The sequence below is a fragment of the Eubalaena glacialis genome, chromosome 4 (genome assembly GCF_028564815.1).
Source record: "Eubalaena glacialis isolate mEubGla1 chromosome 4, mEubGla1.1.hap2.+ XY, whole genome shotgun sequence".
In the NCBI taxonomy this organism is placed as follows: domain Eukaryota; kingdom Metazoa; phylum Chordata; class Mammalia; order Artiodactyla; family Balaenidae; genus Eubalaena; species Eubalaena glacialis.
The window spans coordinates 185,131,322-185,144,177 of NC_083719.1; the positions used below are offsets into that span (position 1 = coordinate 185,131,322).

A 12,856-nucleotide genomic window follows, 5' to 3' on the forward strand; every position below is an offset into this window, starting at 1 on the left:
CAGGGCTGGATCCTGAGCCCACCGGGGGTGTGGAGTGAGGGGGCCGTACCCAGGAGGCTGTCGGCCCCGCTGACGGGGGGCGTGTGGCTGGAGACGCTGCTGTAGGCGCCCGTGGGGGCCGAGGAGAAGGTGGACACAGCCGGGAGCCCGCCGTTCACCTCTGCTCCATGCAGCTGGTAGCCCTGTGTGCGGGGGACGGGGTAGGAAGGGTCAGATGGGGCACTGCCCACACACCTCCCCCGCCACGGCCACCCCGCGGGGCCTACCATGCGCTCGTGCTGGTGCAGGCCGCCAAACCCACCGCTGCCACTGCCGCCCACGGAGCTGCTGCCACCTGCCGGGAGGGGCAGGGGGGACGAGCCCCCGCCCAGCATGGGCCCGAAGCCCACCTGGCCTGGGGGGCTCCAGAGCTCAGCCGAGGGGTGCAGGCTGCCGTCTGCGGAGAGGGGAATGGTGAGGTGGGCGGGCAGAGGGAGCCCGGGCCCCGCCCCAGGCAACCGGGGCGAGCCCCCAAGTACCTGCCACGTAGAAGGAGGCGGGGTAGGCGCCGCTGGGGGTCTTGGTGGGTGGGTAGGCGGCGGTGTCCCTGCTGTAGTCGTCACCTGAGCTGGGTGGGTACACCTGTGCTGGGCCAGCGGGCATGGTCAGGCAGGAGGGGCCGGGCAGGGTGGGGACCGGCCAGCCCCCGCCCCGCAGCTCCCCCTCCTGGGTCTCCCCCTCCACCTGGAAGGCTGTCCACCCCACCGCCCACTTCCCTGTGCTTCTCCAAACCTTCCCTCTAAAGCCGCACCTCGGCCCCGCATCTGAGGCTCTGCTCGTGTTATCACCTCTCTGCTGTTCCTTCTTCACCCCCACCTCCTGCCCTCCCCACAGTCCCAGCCTTGCGCCTGAGGCCTCTGTAGACTGGACCCCCAGCCCAGACTGCCTTTTCCCTCCTTAATCCAGTAAACTCCTATTGATCCAGCAGAGCCCAGCTGTGCCGCCCCCAGCACTGGAACCTGCCTTAACCCCAGCCCTGATCACACAAGACCTGGGGGCCTCAGAGGCAGGGCCCCGGGTGAATATTCTGCCCCAGCTGCCCCAGAGCAGTGAGACAGCAAAGGCTTTCAAGGATCAGCGCCGACCCTGATCGGCTGGGCACTGCAGGAAAGTGCTGGGGTCAAATGACCACGTCTGCCCCAGCACTGGAGCAGAAAGCGGGGTGCAAGTGCCGAGAGATGGTAGGACAAAGTGGGCTCAGGGGCCTCTCAGCTCTGATGTTCCAAGATGTGACATCACGAGCTGAGCCTTAAAACAGCCTCTGGGCCTGCGGCCTGGTACGGGCCGGGTCAGCCTCCGGGGCTCAGCAGAGAAGGCAAGCAGAGAGGGTGGTGGCCGAGCCGGGGAGTCCAGCAAACTGCCTTTTCCCCCAACATGATTAAGTCTCGGGAGCACGGTGCTGGGAGCCACTGGTGGCTCAGCACCATCTGCGGGGCCCGGCAGCCCGCCAGCCGCCAGGCATCGGGGCGAGGACAGAGGGCAGCTCCAAGCAGGGCGGACGGGGCGGGAAACCCTCTAACTGGCCGCCAGGACGCCTGCCTGCTCCCGCTTCCAGGACCCCGTTCACGCCCTTTCTGAGGCGCCTCGGCCAGAGGAAACCACCTTCTCTTAATGCAGGAGGGACCCAGCTAGACCCAAGGAAGGACTTTCCGACTACCTCAGGGCTGGGGCCTCAGGGAAGAAGTCCAGCTGAGCCCATGGGGCTTTCGTCAGACCCCACGCAGGGCCGGCCCACCCTCGGGAGGGGGTCACGAGAGGCGCTCGGCCTGTGGAGCCCGTTTGTCCCACAACTCACCGAGGATGGGAGACCCGGCGGCACCTTCCGGACTTTCTTGGGCTGTGTGTCTGTTGGGACAAGAGGAGTGAGCACCCCCGGCCAGGCTCCCGCCCTCACCACCGGGAGGGGTGCAGGGGGCCCTTCCCGCTTGGACACTCCTGTCACTAGGGGATGGGAGACAGCCCCACCCTGCAGCTCGGAGAAGAGACCCCCAAGCTTCCCTACTAAGAGAATGACTTAAACCAGCCTCGGGCCCATGTGGCAAACTCAGGGGGGCGGGTGTGTGCCGGGAGCCGGGTCGCAGGGTCCATGGACATGGGAGCCGGTGCCTGCTCCTTGAGCCCCAGCTCCTGGCAGCCGCCCGGTCGCCGAGTCCCAGACCTGCAAGCTCCCCCCTCGCCGAAACTGCTAAGCCCCAACCCTGGCTTGGGCGCCTCCATGGTTGCCAGGTGCCGCCGGCCTTCCGGCTCCAGTGCAGCCCGGATGGGAAGCCGGGGTCCCGGTCCCCCTCGCTGTGGGCCCGCGTTGGCACCTGTGTACTTCTGGGTGGGTGACTTCAGCGTGACTGAATCAAAGCAACCTCGCTAAACGAGGCGTCCTTCAACAGAACCGCACGGGGCGCAGAGTGTGTATGGCCGGGGAAGCGACCAAGGGCTGTGGGACCCTCGCCGCGCCAACTCAGCGCTGCCCCACCTCACAGGACGCGACCGCCAGGACCCACGGGGACCGCCGTCCCAGCCGCCCCGCCACCGCCCCACTCACCCAGGCCGCCATCCGCCGCTCTCCGCCGAGGGTGACCAGAGTAGGAGTAATAGTGGGGCCCGCCTTTGACGCCCGAGGGGGACAGCGGCCCCGGGCTGCTGAGGGCCAGCTCGCTGGGCAGGAAGCTGGCCTGAGGGAGGGGGAGGGTTAGCAGCCGGTCCCCTGCCCAGCCCCCAGGCCATTCCGGTTTAAAACAACAAAGGCAAGAGTGAAGGCCCAGGCCAATGGCAGGGTCCTGGGGTGACAGTGACCTGGGGCATAGGTCCCTCCCTGCTGACACTGGTGGCGTTTCTCTGATCTAAGACACTACCGACTGTCATTTTCATGAAGGAAAAAGACGGGGAGAGAAACACCGTCAAGCCTGAAGATGTGTCTCTGTCTGGGTGCTAAACGGGCACAACTATGCTTCAGGTGTCAAAGGAATCTGTTTTACTTTGTACATATCCTCCCCCCCCTTTTTTTTTTTTAAGGTAAACGGTTTAATCTTGCAGACATGAGTTTGAAATAGACTCTCTTCCCAGGAGAGCAACGGTGACTGGGGTTTGAGGCGCAGTGCTGCAGCCTCGGCTTTCCTGTCTGTGAAATGGTCATGTCAGACGTTCCACGGCTCAGGGGCGTCATGGGGACAGATGAGGCCATGCAAGTTCTGCCCCTGGCCGACAACCTGGGGCCCCGTGGGCACTCAGTGGCTGTGACCTGGCTGAGGCCCAGTGTGCACACAGACGGCGCTGCCTGCAGCAGGGCCTAGCTGCACCCTGAGGTTGCAGGACTGCAGGCAGGGGCAGGGAGTAAAGCCCTCGGGCGTGGGGCGGGAGAGAGACCCAAGCGGGGACCAGGACAGGAGGCCACAAGGGACCACTGTGCCAGGCAACTGGCCCGTCATCATCCCAGTGGGGTGGCCACGGGTGACAATCTCGCCCAGGCCGGGGACTGTGCCGAGGCTGGACCACAAGGCCGGGGGCACGGAGCGAGGGTCAGGCCTCGGCTGCCGGGCTGGCCTCGGTTTCCCTGTCTGCCACTTGGGGGCAGGCGGGCGGGCAGGTGTCTCCTGGAACCCCTTCAGCTGTGCACAGGGCCCCACAGGCTGGACCCCAGCCTCCCCTTTCCCCATCGACAACCCACCCGGCCTGGCCCAGGGCCTGGGCCTGTTTCAGCGACTGCTGGAGAGTGACCAGCACTTGGCCGAGCCTTCACAGATCAAGAGGCAATTGGGACGAATTTGTTTCAAATTAAAACTAGGGAATACAAGGTGGGGTGAGAAGTCAAGCGGTGACTGTGGCCCCCACTGGGTACCCCCCAGTCCCTAACCACCTGCGCTGCCCCCTAGTCTGGAGACAGGGGCTCTCCAGGCTCCAAGGGCCGCCAGGACCCCCGCCCTCCCCCGCCCACCCTGCAGACGCAGCCTCACCTGAGTCAGGCTGCCGACCCCCGCGTCTCTCCCAAAGGGGGTGTATGCGCCCCGCTCGCCGCCCTTGCCTGGGGAAGAGGAAGGAGGATCACCCAGAGCTGACCCAGAAGCCGACACATGCCCGCATACAGCAGGCGCTCCACAAGTGCACAACACTGAAAACCGTGGTGGGACACTGGTCTCCCCATCAAGTGGCGAGGGGCCGAGGAACAAGTGGGGTTCCAGCCAGACGCTATCCCCGGATGACCCGCAGAGGATTCTGCAAACCCGCCAGGGCCCCCACGTGCCCCATCCCCAAAGCGGGACAGCACTGACTCGGCTCCCCACCCCCGCCCTTCTCGAGCTCCGGTTTCCTCTGTTCAAGGTCATGAGGTGTCAACTCCCCAGGGTGCTGGGTTCCCAGGGGACAGGTCGAGGTCCCTGGTATCTTGCAAGGTTCAGCACCCAGGCCCTGGGCTCCTTCCCCAGCTCCTGGACAGGGTCAGCTCACGAACAAGCATGTGACATCCCTGGGGACGCTGATTCAAGCCACTCGGTGCGAAGGAGCCCTTCCTCTGTGTGGGTGGGCAAGACCGAGCTGTGGGGGGACAGCCTGCCCGAGAGAGCAGCTGGTGTGAACAGACTCCTGCAGCTACACAAACACCTGGATCGAGCCTCGCCTGAAGCAGGTCCCTGGATCCATCAGTACCTGAACAATTTCAGCTTGTTTCTGGCTTCAGCTGGGCACCTATCCTGACTGAGGGTGGACCTTAACCAGCCTTACTGTGAGCAAGGAATCAGAATGCTTGACTGACTAATTTGGTTTATTCTCAAACTGGGTGTGTGTGGGGGGGAATTCTCCCCTTTATCCATTTATTTTTTGAATATTTTTACTTATTTTTTGGCCATGCTGCGCAGCTTGTGGGACCTCAGTTCCTCAACCAGGGATCAAACCTGTGCCCTTGGCCGTGAAAGTGCCGAGCCCTAACCACTGGACCACCAGGGAATTCCCTCACTCCTTGATTTTAAAAGGACAATTTCAAGTGGATTCTTGGAGCAAACGCTGTTCAGGGGGCAGGGAGAAGGGCCACGCTCCTACCAACACACCAGATGCCCCACAGGCCACGCCCACCAGCCCAAGCTCAGGGCAGGCGACATGGGGCCCATTTAGGGATGAACAAACCACAGCCTGGAGGCCAGAGGGGACTCGCCCCCAGTCCAGAGGGTGCACTCCCTCCCTTCCCAGGGTGGCCGTGGGAAGCAAAGCTGGCCGGCCCAGCCAGGGCTCTGGGCTCCCCACTGCAGGGTGGGGCTGCTGTGGTTTGACCCTGCGTACAGCAGGCACCAAGCAGGGGCATCCTGAAAGGAAGGCTGAGGGAGGCGAGGAGAGAAAGCAGAGGTTCTGCGAGGGGACCTGTGAGAACCACGAGCCCTGTGGGTATACAGCAGGTGCCCAAGCCATGCACCGGGCCCGGGCATCAGGGTATGAGAGGCGGGAGGAGGACAGACACCAAGAGCAGAACCACCAGGTGTCATCGAGGAGCTGGACCAGGTTGGGGGCCGCACGGGAACAGAGTGACCCTCGCCCCCTGGGCCTGGCACTCACCGCCCGCTGCCCCACCATGGCTATCGCCAGCCCCGGTCCACGGGCAAGAAGACCAGGGTCCAGGGAGGCCGAAACTGCGCCCACCTCCCCACTGTCTCTCTCGGCCTGGCCTGGGCTCCCTGCTGCACTCTCTGAGCTCCTCGGCCACTGGGGCGTGTGGTGGGTGTGTGACACAGCTGGGCTCTGGGCCCCGCTGACCAGGCCTGGCTGTGGGAACTGCCCGTGCCAGGAGGAAGCCGGAGGAAGGAACAGCAGAGGGGAACCGGTGTCGCGGCAGGTGCAGAGGCCACCCCGGGCCACCCGGCCAGCCCTCACCTCCCAGTCTTGGAGATGCACACAGACTCCCGCCAGACACAGTGGGTGCCGGACGCTGTGCTCCCCCTCCCTGCCCGGGACTGCGTCCAGGCCACGCTCGCCCGTCCGGCTCCTTCCATGCACCAGCCCACAAGGGCTGGACCCCAGGCCCTCCGGCCTTGGCTGCCCCACTGGTTGGTTGGGCCCGGCAACCAGAGTTCACCCACCTCCCCCAGCAGCCACCAACCCCGCCGCCATGCACCTCGGCCTGGGAACCGCTGGGGACGGCACCGAAGGAGCCTACCTCACCTGGCTGCCATGTGCAAGGACCTCGTGTCTCAGGAGCACCGGGAGTGCGCAGCCCAGGCCCCGAGGCGGGAGCTGACCCACCCCCCCAGCCCCTTTCAACCCCCAGAGATGCCAGCTTTGCAGTCACCCCAACACTCCCTCAGAACAGGGAGGGCCCAGGCTCAGCAGGGCCAGCACTCGGACACCCAACCAGGCCCTAAGGGCCCCGGAGGCCGGGTCCCTTCTCGCTGAGGCTCAGTCTGCTCATCTGCGAGATGGGGGTGGGCCTTCGGGCCTGGGGAGCCAGATGAGTCCTTACCACTGGCTACTCAGAAGGCTCTGTGAGAACCCCCATCCCTGCAGGTTGGGAAACTGGGGCTAGAGAGGGGACCCTCGTCCAGGTCCCGATCCTGATTCTCACGGTCAGGATGCTGGTGCTCTGGGGAGAGCAGGCGAGGCGTCCGGCCTCAGACTCGGCCTCCCCAGGTTGTCGGGACTCCGTAGTCCACTTCCCGGCAGGCACCTGGCTGGTCCCCACCTGTGTCCTCTGCTCTGGGTGGCTGTCCCGGAAGCCCCAATGCTCGAGGACCGAGCGGGCATGGGGGTGGGGGCGGGGACCACGTGGACACTCACCTCCGAGCCCAGGTCCCAGGAATGTGGACGAAGCGAGGGTGCCGTGGGACTCACTGAAGTGGGCGCCATCACCGTAGGTCTGTGGGGGGGACGGGCAGGGATGAGGGGGGCTCGGGGACGCCTCCGGGTCAGGATGCGACCGCGCGCCACAGAGCCCAAAGCCCCTGCAGGTCAGGCCGGGGTTCTCCTCGCGCCCACCCACACCCACCCCAGGGTCTCAGGCCTCCACGGGCTCCTCACCCGGCTGGGGTCGAAGGAGGAACTGTTCTGCTCGCCGGCGCCCCACGAGCCCGAACTGGGCCGGTCCTCGAGACCTGCAGGGCAGGAAGGCAGGGTTAGGGGCCCGGCCCCCGGCCGCTCCACACCAGCCGCACTGCCTCGGGGAGCCCTCACTCAACCTGGGAAGCTTGCCAGGCCCCTCCCGACCCAGCCTGGTGCTGGAGCCCGTCCAGATGCACCCACCCTAGCATGCCCATGGTGACACCACTGCCAGCGGCAAGCACCCCGGACACACAGGCACTAAGCAGACCTCCAGGTCCACGGGCCAAGAAACAATTCCACCAGCTGCTGGCAAATTTGCCATTGCTGCTAGCAAACTTCTACCCACCCGTCCAGCCCCCAGCCCACCCTGGACGGAGCCCTCACTCCCACTCTGGGCTTCCCTCCCCAGGCCCAAGTCCCCCCCTCTGGCCCAGGCTCATGAAGGCGTCAGGGAATGGGGATGAGGGATGATCTCTCATCTCATCTCGAGAGTGGGAGCCTCCCCCTTCCCATCTCTGCCAATTCGAGAGGCGGGGCCGTCCCTTTGTTGAAATAACAGGGGCAGCTGCCGACTACCCGCCAGGCACAGGCTGGCGGGCAGGGAAGGAGGAATCCAATCCCGTAAGATAGGCGGGGCTGGAGGCCCAGGTGTGGCAGGGTTAGCCACGTGGGGACAAGGACCTTGGATGGAGGGTGGGCAGGGCAGGGCCCTTATCTCCCTGAACACTCGCCCAGGGGCCCAGCCCAGGACCCAGATCTTCCCAGCGGGCAGGCACAGGGGCCTGCACCCTTCCCGGGCCGGGTGGGCTCCAACACCATCCATCGGGGGCCACGGGGCTCAGGGCCTGGACAAGCAGAACGGGAGCAGCCCCCGGGCCCCTCCCACCTGTGCCTCAGTTTCCCTCCTCTGCAGATGGGGTCACAAACAAGCCCTACTTTGCAGGGCTGGGGGTGTCCACGTACGAGTCTGAGTCAAAGCTGCCCAGGCCAGGCTGGGCAGGAGAGGCCATGCCCAGCCCTGCCATCTGTGCCAGAGGACGTGCCCCACCCCACCCCCGACCCCACGTGGTGGACATCCCGAACACCCGGCTGGAATCCTTCACCCCGCCCTCCTCTGCGCATCTGTACCAGAAACTTCTTTCAAATTGCATCCTTCTCTTTTGGTGCCTTTGAGTTAATCATTCCCCTGGAGAGTTGGTGTTTAATTGCTGTCTGATTTGCATAACTATGCATATTAATCTCCCAGTCTGATAAATATTCATATACCTTGGTTAGATTCTGTTTTCTAATCAAAAATTTCCAATGTGATTACCATGGGGAGCTGGGGGCTGCCTTGGCGGGTAGGGAGTCAGACGGAGCTCCCATGGTCTCCACAAATCCATCTAACATTTGCCGCCAGGTTTGGGGTGTCTGCACCCCAAGGTCCTGAGTCCCCACTTGGGCTCTGGGGACGAGAGCAGCTGGTGAAGGGGTGTGACCCTGGGCGAAGGGCCAGCACCCGAGCCCCAGTTTCCCTCCACAGCCACTTACTTGTCATCCCCTCGCTCTCCGGTGCCCGCCCACGAGCTCGTCCCCCTCTGGGTCCCCCACCCCCATGGGCATCCACCACAGGCCCCAGAGTCGCCAGGACCCTTGAGCAAGAGCAGGAGGCCAGGTCCAAGGCCAAAGCCAGGCCTTCCCACCCCCCGAGGGCTGGCAGGGTGACGGGCGCTCCTGGGGCCGACACCCAGAGACCCCTCCAACTTGGGCCCCACAAGCTTCGGGCAGAGGCAACCAGGCCCTGCTCTGCCCTTTCTGGTAAAACCCCCCTCACCCAGCCCCAGCCTCCCCACTGCTGGAGACGAGACGACAGAAAGAGGGATGGGCCCTCCCCCACCGCTGCCATTAATAGTTATTAACCCCCCACTGGTTAATTATGCATTTTAATAACCCAATCATGAATATTCATAACATCTCTTGTTCACATTCTAATTAAAATGTACTAACAGAATAAGACGTTGCTGTCGCAGTATAATTTTTTCTTTTTAAAGTGCCAGAGGTGAAGTGGTGGCAGGGCAGCCCCCGGAAAGGTCACCTCTCTGCTCAGACCCGGCCCTGCCCCCAGGAAGAGGTGGGAGATGGACGGAGCAGAGGGCTGGGTGTGCCCAGGGGCACCGCCCGCCCCTCGGAGTTTCAGATCTGATCCGAGTCAGCCCGGGTGACAGAACCGCCCACCGTGAGGGCTGCCACCGCCAGGATGACCAGTGTGGCACAGCTGGACCCGCCCAGCCCGGGCCCCAGCCGGACACCCCCTTGGCTGGATGACATGGGGGGGTGGGTCCCTCTGAGTGGCCTCCGTCCCGGCTGACTCCTCCAGGGCAGGTGTGCCAACTGTGACTGGACCAAGTCTGGCCCTTGTCTGCTTTTGTCAGTAAAGTTTTATTGGCGCATGGCCATGGACGTTTGTTCCCTGTATACAGCGGTGTTGGTTACAATGCAGAGATCAGTTGCAATAGAAACTGTCTGGCCCTTTACAAGGAAGGTCTGCTGACCCAGGCACAGAGACGATTCCAAGAGCCAGTCCCTCCGTATAAAGTAGCCAGACTAGCAGACTTCGGTACCTGGAGTGGGGGGAAGACGTGGTCACAGGGCCTAGGCATGGCCCTGCACTGTCGCCACCACAAACCTGTCGCATAGCCATGGTCATCAGGGGCTTCGTCCTGCAGCCCCAGCTCTGTCAGCACCCCCTCACCCGGGTGCCCGGGCTAAATCCCGGGAGCCGTCCTCTCCCCTTCCCTCACTCCACTGCCCCCCACCCCCGTGGCCTCGGATCAGAGCCTGGCTCAGCCCTGTGTCCCCTGGGTCAAGCCCCATCCGTACAGCAGTGTCCCCCCCACCCCAGGTTCCCTGCCCACACTCCACCCCAAGCAGCCTGATGGAGCTTCCGGAAGCAAAACCTGCCTCTTCTCCCTCCCTCTAGCGTCTCCCATGGCTCCCCACTGCTCTCAGGGTAAAGACCAGACCCCTCCCTGACCGCCCTTCGCCCCCAGCTCACTCCTCCCTGCCCCCCAACAAGTGAGCAGATCCCCAACCCCAACCCAAGCTCCGCCCCAGTGGTCCCCACACCTGCTAATCCTTCATCCCCCGTCAGGGAGGTCGCCTTGCTGGCCCCCTGTCCCCAGCGTTGCCTGAACAGGGCTGGCCCCCAAACAACCTCGACAAACATGTTTTTGGCTTCTTCACTGCTCCGATAACCATCTAACCAATCACAATGTCCTCTGGCGGTGCCATCCTCCTGCGGTCACATGCAGCTACTACGGGACTGGCGGAAAAAGCTCCCCACTCGACGAGATGTTAATTAACGCACGATTAGATGACCCTGTGCGGCTAAGCGGCTGCTGTGCTGGACGTGCAGCCCCCCAAGACTAAAATAGCAACAATAAAAATAACCACCATGCACCATGATCACATCTGAGAAAAAATTAACAGCACCTAAGGGCAGCCGTCTGCCGGTCCTCACCTAAGTGTTTCCTTCTTGCCGCTATCAGCTCCCCAAGGCTGTCAGCTCCCCCTCTGGCTTTTTCCCCGTAGAATTAAAATCCCCGAGAAATGGGATGGTGGCCTGTTCAGCAGCACCTGGGGTCTCATGAGGGGCAAGACCAACACAGGTGTGAGTCAGGAGAAAGTCCTTCCTCAAGTGGGCCGGGGCCTCCCTGCACGGGCCAGTGGGGTCCTCGCCTCTCTTCCTGTGATGTTTGGGGCAACTTCTGAACTCTTACATCACTTCAGACTTGAAGGACCGCTGTGGGGAGATGCACGATATGCCCTAAACCCAGACCCTCTCATCGCTTATATGCGCCCCCTTTTTCATTTGCCCCTCCGTGTTCACAAGCAGCTACACTTGTTTCTGGCCTTCAGAGTTTCAAAAGTTGGTAGGAATTCCAGGGCGCCAGGGAGCTCCCGCCAGAGGGAGCAGGTTCCAAGCGGCTGGAGGAAAGTGCCGGAGCGGCTCACAGCCCACAGCCCTTGCCGTTCCTGCCCCTGAAAGTGGGGGTGGGGAGACAGGGGACCTGGAGCTGCGCCCAAGCAAGTGGATCTGAGGCTGGAGAGGAAGTGAGTGGAGGGCACAGCCCACCATTTCCAAGAGCAGATGGTCCCCCAAACCAGGGCTTGGCTCCAACCCAACCTCTCCTGAACCCCCGGAGCAGCAACCCCCCAACCCCAGAGGCTTCCCCAATGGGCGGAGCTGGCCCTCAGGTGGGGGGCCCACAGATGCATGGTAATTCAGAGGAACGGGGTCCCCCAGCTGCAGAACCTGCCCTGCCCCCTCCCTCTTGTGAATTTCAGGTTCGTGACCAAAGCAACAGCAGAAAGACCCCATCCTGCTTCAGTCTCAAGGGGGACCCCTCTACCCAACGGCGAGGATGGGAGGATCTCGCCCACCCCACCGCTCAGCCAAGTATGAGCTCAGAATCCCAGCTGGGACCTCCCTGCAAGAAACAGGCCCAGGGCGAAACAAACGCGGAACACAGAAGATGGACATTCACAGATTTAGGATTTATCCCAGGAAAGGGAAGCATATCTAAGACCACCACCACGCGCCCTCAAGGAAACTGCAGAGCTTGTGGGTGCCGTGGAATAGAAGGAAGGTAAGGCTTCAGGGAAAGAGGAAGAGCGAAAGCAGGAAAAACTAAGAAGTTTTTGCTGCCAATTCACAAGAGATTTTAAAAGCAGCGTCAGAGGCGGAGAGGCAGAAGTGACAATGCAGAAGAGGTGATCAAACAGAAGGGTGGGTTCTGGAGACGCCCCCAAACACCGGGGAAGGGGGGATTCTGAGACCACGGACACGAGGGCTTAACACGAGCCCAGACACCAGAGCCGGCATCCCGGGAGGAACAGGAGAAACACCCAAACCTGGAGTTAGAGAAAAACCCGGAAAAACACGCACGCACTCCCTGGAGGCTGCGCGCGCACAATGACACAACCCACGGGGCTGGAGCTGAGGGAAGGAAGGCGAGGCCCCGGGAATTCAACCCCCAACCCACTGCCCCTCACAAGAGGCAGGCGCCAGGTGCACATCCAGAGCCGCACCCCTCCCTGGAGAACATCCCCCAGGGAGGGGAGTCCCAGCACAGACCCCGCGAGTCTGGAGGACGGGATGGTGCAGGGAGGCTGAGCACATCTGGGCCACGCGTTAAGTTAAACTAAGTGGAATTTCGACGCCATCCCAAGAACGGGCACCAGAGCCCGCAGGTGCCACGCTGCTCCAGGCACTTCCTGTGGTTTATCCCACTGAACCCTTAAATGGCCGCCATCAACCTCGCTTCCCAGATGACGAGGCTGAAGCCTCCTAAGTGGCAGAATGAACACAATAAGGACACGTGTTTCTCAGCCAGATACAAACATTGCGAACAAAGAGAAACAACATTTCTGAAGAGTAGCAACGTATTTATACCAAACAGAAGGGTTGGGGAAGAACCCTTTCCTGCAGGACAACAAGATGTGACTTCACTTCTGAGACGGAAGGAGCCAGACACGGGAGGCTTCAGCACATTCCCTAAAACCATTAGAACCACCAGCAGCACAGCCTTCCACACCCAACCCAAGAAAAGACACCAGACACGACCGCAAGGAAAAAGTATAAAGACGGGAAAACCTAAAATAAGAGCATGGAAAGTATAAGACAGATGCAGACTCAATTTTTTTGAAAGCTGAGAACACAGCACCTACAGAAAACAGTTCTGGAACGAGTGACTCAGGAAGACAATCCGATGCACATAGATATACCAAGCAATGCAAGTGAAAAGGAGGGGCCGTCACATTCACAGGA

General features: G+C 62.3%; 1 protein-coding gene across 12 annotated transcripts in view; it reads right to left on the reverse strand.

The window, feature by feature from the left end:
• TCF3 (transcription factor 3) overlaps positions 1 to 12,856 on the reverse strand; it is a 35,898-nt gene that overhangs the window by 9,919 nt on the left and 13,123 nt on the right. For all 12 annotated transcript variants that reach the window (XM_061190756.1, XM_061190758.1, XM_061190757.1 and 9 more), the window contains exons 4-11: positions 7,027 to 7,100; positions 6,787 to 6,865; positions 3,987 to 4,054; positions 2,579 to 2,708; positions 1,835 to 1,884; positions 519 to 621; positions 267 to 436; positions 50 to 182 (exon numbers count right to left, since the gene is read on the reverse strand). In XM_061190756.1, coding sequence (XP_061046739.1) covers positions 50 to 182; positions 267 to 436; positions 519 to 621; positions 1,835 to 1,884; positions 2,579 to 2,708; positions 3,987 to 4,054; positions 6,787 to 6,865; positions 7,027 to 7,100 — 807 coding nt within the window. The remainder of the gene's footprint in view (positions 1 to 49; positions 183 to 266; positions 437 to 518; positions 622 to 1,834; positions 1,885 to 2,578; positions 2,709 to 3,986; positions 4,055 to 6,786; positions 6,866 to 7,026; positions 7,101 to 12,856) is intronic.